We start from the raw sequence: 5119 nt of genomic DNA, 5'->3' as shown, positions 1-5119 counted from the left end.
GAAACTCCACGCTAGCTGCACTCCAACTGATAGACCGCTGTGTACTGAGGACCAGAGGAGCGAAGAGAACTGAACAAGCAAGCCACGGATGGGGGAAAATAACGGGGCATCCCTCTAAATTAAGCCCGTCAGCGCCACTCCGCGGTGATGGAAGACAAGACAAGTCAGGACTGTTTAGGCATTACTAGGATCTCATCATCATTCATAAGGTCATATTAATCTTTGTCTACAAAGCTTTTACACACATAGGACTTTCAAAGGAACCAAATCATAATAACGTTAGTTCAGGGCTGTAAAGAAACTGGTATAGTGAATGCTATTAAACATGGAAGTGAACATGATTGTAGGACGGTTTGCATGACAAACAGATAGCTGTCTGCGTCCTTGGACCTGCATAGCAACAAGAAACCGCAGTCGATCAAGGAAACATCGATATTATCTGTAGTACCGTAAATAAATAAATATGAAAGCTAATCAATCCCAGATATATAGATGTCCGTCAAGATATCCTGCTTTTTTACGAAGGCAATTGTTATTTGATTAAAATGCCGGAAATAATGATTTTGTACATCACAGTTAAAACATTTTTGGCTATCAATCCCATAGATATATATAAATTGATCATAGATATATATATATATATATATATATGATCAATCCCATCCAATTGTAATGTAATCTGTAACTAATGCACACTTTAACTACACTACAACAGTGACAAGAAAATGTGAACTAATCCCACTACTACCCAACCTGGTAAAATGCTAGGTTTATGTATATCCCAGCAAGGTTAGTAAGGGGCTGCAACCCTAATGAGGTCCTAATGTTTAATAAATGATTAAAGAAGTCTAGGATCAAAATGCCTCAATTCCATGTAATGAGTGGGCATCTCTGGCAATTTGTACTGTAATCTGTACTGTACAATGTTGGTGAGCGACACAGTACGAATGATGAGGCAGTTCCCCCCCAACACTACCCCCTGCACCCACACCCATGTTGATTTGCATGTTTTGGGGATGGTGCTCAGTTTTGACAGACTGATTGACTGTAGAGAACAAGCGTGGGGAGTGGGTTAAGATTATAGGCCTTGCAATCATTAATGAACTGTGTTTTTAGAGCGGGTAAGACATTAATCCCACTTTCTTTGCCTTCCCTTGTCACGTCTCACACACAAACACACGCCACCACGTACAAACAATCCCACACCTCTGCCTCACACCAAACTCAGCTCTGGCACAAAGAAATGGCCGGCGTTCATTGGACTGCATTACATTGAGATCTGATCGTGAATCAGTCAACCAATCAAGTCATTTATGGTCTACTCTCTGGAGAACCAGTGGACTGTACATTACACTCAGGTAAGACAATGGGTTGAAGCTAACAAGGGCGTGAGTGTGTAAATGACATGCGCACAGTGTTTGAAGCTATAATTTAAAAGAATTAATACATCGATGAAAACATAGATCCTGTTTTATAGGAACATGAAGCTCCCAATCCAAACATTCATTCTGTGTTTTTAGTTTGCTAAGAAACCTCTTTTGAGATCCATTGCAGGTTAAAGCTGAACTGTAGAGGACAAAATAACTGTGCCCCAGGCTTGGCTTGTTGTATGGGTGTGTGTGGTGTGTGCATGTCACAGCTAGTCAAACTTGCCTACACCTAAACTGATCTCTCTTTTAGTCAAATAGCTTAAGGAAGCAGTCACACACACACACACACACACACACTTAGAAACAAGCATGAAGACACAGTGCACAAAATGATTACCTTACACAACCACTATGAGAAGAAAGTGATCGTACACACACTGGGAGGGTGAGTAATTGTTCATCTGTAACACATTTATTTCACTGCTCCGAACATTCAGAACAGCATAACTTTTTGTGGGTTTTGTCTGTGGGCAGGCTTTGGAAGCAGTTGTAAACACTAACACATACTCTTATCAGTTCACTCGAATAGAAAGTCTTCTTCCAACAAATGTTTGGGATGAGGGAATGAAACAGGGAGGGAGAGAAATAGCTGAAATGTCTGCTTTGAGTTAAAATGTTCTTACCTCATTCCAAGCCCCGAGGTTTGGAAAGCTATTTTCAATGAAATCCCAGTCTGTTGTGTCGGCCTGTCTGGGGACATGCTGTGTATCTATTTTGGTGTATTTGTCTACATACTGTGTGTGCTGGTGATATTGGGTTTGTTTAGTGTTTGTTAGTTTGTGTCTTTATGTGTGTATGTGGGTGTCTGCGTGTGCGTATCTTCAATTCCAGCATCAGTACAATATTTAATCCTTTGTATTGGTAAATTGATAAACGTACTCATGGGACATAGTGGATAGTTTCATGAAATCATTTCTAACAGGTCTGACACCTATCATTTACGATTATGTTATTATGTTGTTACATAACAATCTGAAGTCTCTCTCTCTCGCTCAACCAGGACTTAAAGGTATTTAGGGAAGTAGGATCTTATTCAAATCCACTGTGTCTGGAGTGAGTGTGTGTCAGCCCATGCTTGGCATCTTATTTGGGCATGAACTTTATGAGCTAGTGTAACATCCTAAACTATTTTAATTCAGATAAGTTATTTGCTTCTTTGAGTGTTGTGCTCCATACTCCAAATTATGATATCTTTACTTCTGAGATGTGACTGACTTGAGATTAGAAACATATTTATATACAGGGTGTGTGTCTGTATTTACTATTCACATCTATGCCCATCATACCTAATATTTGCCTTTCCCAAAACTGGTTTGACTACAATTTCTTTAGGTGTATTTCCAACCAAGATGGCGGCTTCTTCCAACTACAGCAACGCCACCTCCAATGAGAGTATGTACTGCCAATTCGAGGAGAACTTCAAATACATCCTCCTTCCTGTCAGCTACGCTCTGGTGTTTGTGATTGGCTTAGCCCTGAATGCCACCGCCATGTACGTGATAGTGTTCCGCATCAAGCGCTGGAACCCCTCGACCATCTACATGTTCAACCTGACCGTTTGTGACACCCTATACATCTTCACCCTGCCCTTCCTCATCTACTACTATGCAGACGAGAACGACTGGCCCTTCAGCGAACCCCTCTGCAAGCTCATACGCTTCCTGTTCTACGCCAACCTGTATGGCTCCATCCTGTTCCTCTGCTGCATCAGCCTCCACCGATTCCTGGGCGTGTGCCACCCGGTCCGCTCGCTGCGCTGGGTGAGTGCCCGCCGCGCCCGCCTGGTCTCCGTGGCGGTGTGGGCGTGCGTGCTCTTCTGCCAGGCGCCCGTCCTCTACTTCTCACGCACGCGGGACAACGGCTCGGAGAGGGTGTGCTACGACACGACCAGCCCCGAGCTCTTCGACGACTTCCTGCTGTACAGCTCGGCGGTGTCGGGCCTGATGTTTGCCCTGCCCTTCATGGTGGTGATGGTGTGCTACGGGCTGATGGTGCGGAAGCTGCTGGAGCCCGGTTGGGGGGGCGGCTCGGGGGAAGGGGGAATGGGAGGCCTGGCGGCCCACAGGTCCAAGCAGAAGTCGGTGAAGATGATCATTGTTGTCCTGGTGGCGTTCATGCTCTGTTTCCTGCCTTTCCACCTCACCAGAAGCCTGTACTACTCCTTTAGGTACCTGAGGCAGGTCAACTCAGCACAGGTGAGGGAACAGCTTTTGTGTTCACAGCCAAGCCGAGCAAAAGTAATGTGTGGTGCTCTGGTTGTGTGTCACACTACAAATGATTTTTTTCCTGTCAGACGTCAAATCAGACATTATGGGCCTAATGTACTAACGCTTTTGCACCCACGTATTTGTTTAGCAATTTGGGTGTAAAACCATAGCGAGGTATGTACAAATATGCCGCACTGAGGTAAAAGCGCAGACTGCCTGTCGCGGGATTCGAACGCTCGCCCTCTGACTTTCCAAGCGCTACCACTACCAACTACGCCAAAGAAAAGGTAACTCTTTGTTGACGGGGTGGCCTTCTAAATACCTGAGGAGTTTCATGGTTTTCACACCGTTACAGAGGGTCAAGTAGAAAGTGGGAGTTTCCCATAAAGAGATGGGAGGGGATGCGTAAAGTGCGCCTAATTATGTATTCCGCGGTATGCATACAAAAACCGCCTGTGAAAGCGCACCTCTATTCTGCGGTGAAAATGCCATGCCTGTTAAAAGCAGGCGTAAACCAGGATGCGCATATGCCTCCTTTTGAAATGGCAGCCGTAACCCGAGCAAGACGAAGACATAGGCCAAAGGATTTTTGCCATAGGATCACACTTTTTGAGTTGAGTGAACACGAATCATTACGCGTTACAGATTAAGCAGCCATGCAATATTACAGTTACTGGAAGAAATCAAAGATTACATCAGGTCTCCGACTCAGCGTTCAACTCCTCGCTACATTACAAATATTGGCATCAGGATAATTTCAAACAATCATCGATATTTTGACTTTGGTGGCTGATCCATGATAGAAAGAGAGAAGGAGGCCCATTCAATTGCGCGTTTAAATGCTCGCAATGTACGGTATAGTGGGCGGAGAAAGGCGCTGATTACCCGATGACCTGCAGGTTTCGTGAATACGACGTAAACTGAAGTATCACAGCGTGCGCAATCTGCGGGTTGGCCATGGCGCTAATAACGCTACGTTTGCGAATGTACGTACATGAGGCCCTATGTGTTTTAAAATGTGTTTTGAGTTAGATTAGTTCTGTAGAAGCCTGTGAGAGCCTTTAGTCTTCCTGTTGGTGTGTATCGTATGTCTTACATTATGCGTATGTGTACCTCCCCCCAGGTAAGCTGTGAGCTCCTGCAAGCATCCAGCATAGCCTACAAAGTGACACGCCCCCTAGCAAGTGCCAACAGTTGCCTTGACCCCATCCTGTACTTCCTGGCAGGACAGGATGTCCGTAGCAACCTCACTAAGATGAAGACATCGCCTAGGTTACCAGGAAGTGCGAACGTGGCCCTGTCAACCAAGCCCCCACCCCTCGCCCCTCGGCTTGAAGCAACGGCCCCGGTGGATGTAGGTGGTATTGCATTTCGTGTTTGACTTCCGACTCTTCCGGTCGTTTTTATTCTATTAACTCCAGTCAACATTTACAAAACTATCTCCCCCAATAATTTTTGTTTGATTCTCGAACCTGGCTCATA

At 45.0% G+C, this 5119-nt stretch overlaps 1 protein-coding gene across 2 annotated transcripts; it reads left to right on the top strand.

Moving 5' to 3' along the window:
- Positions 1-1702: 1702 nt before the first annotated feature.
- Positions 1703-5119, top strand: LOC136951302 (P2Y purinoceptor 4-like). 2 transcript variants are annotated; one of them, XM_067245645.1, is made up of 3 exons: positions 1703-1815; positions 2763-3625; positions 4761-5119. In XM_067245645.1, exons 2-3 carry the CDS (start codon positions 2780-2782, stop codon positions 5016-5018), a joined length of 1104 nt encoding a protein of 367 aa, XP_067101746.1. In that variant the 5' UTR covers positions 1703-1815; positions 2763-2779; the 3' UTR covers positions 5019-5119. The 2 variants fall into 2 exon arrangements, with proteins under 2 accessions (XP_067101746.1, XP_067101747.1); XM_067245646.1 differs by having other exon boundaries at positions 4864-5008.

Source organism: Osmerus mordax, chromosome 11 (genome assembly GCF_038355195.1).
Source record: "Osmerus mordax isolate fOsmMor3 chromosome 11, fOsmMor3.pri, whole genome shotgun sequence".
NCBI classification, from domain to species: Eukaryota; Metazoa; Chordata; class Actinopteri; order Osmeriformes; family Osmeridae; genus Osmerus; species Osmerus mordax.
This window is presented reverse-complemented; position numbering and strand designations above follow the sequence as displayed.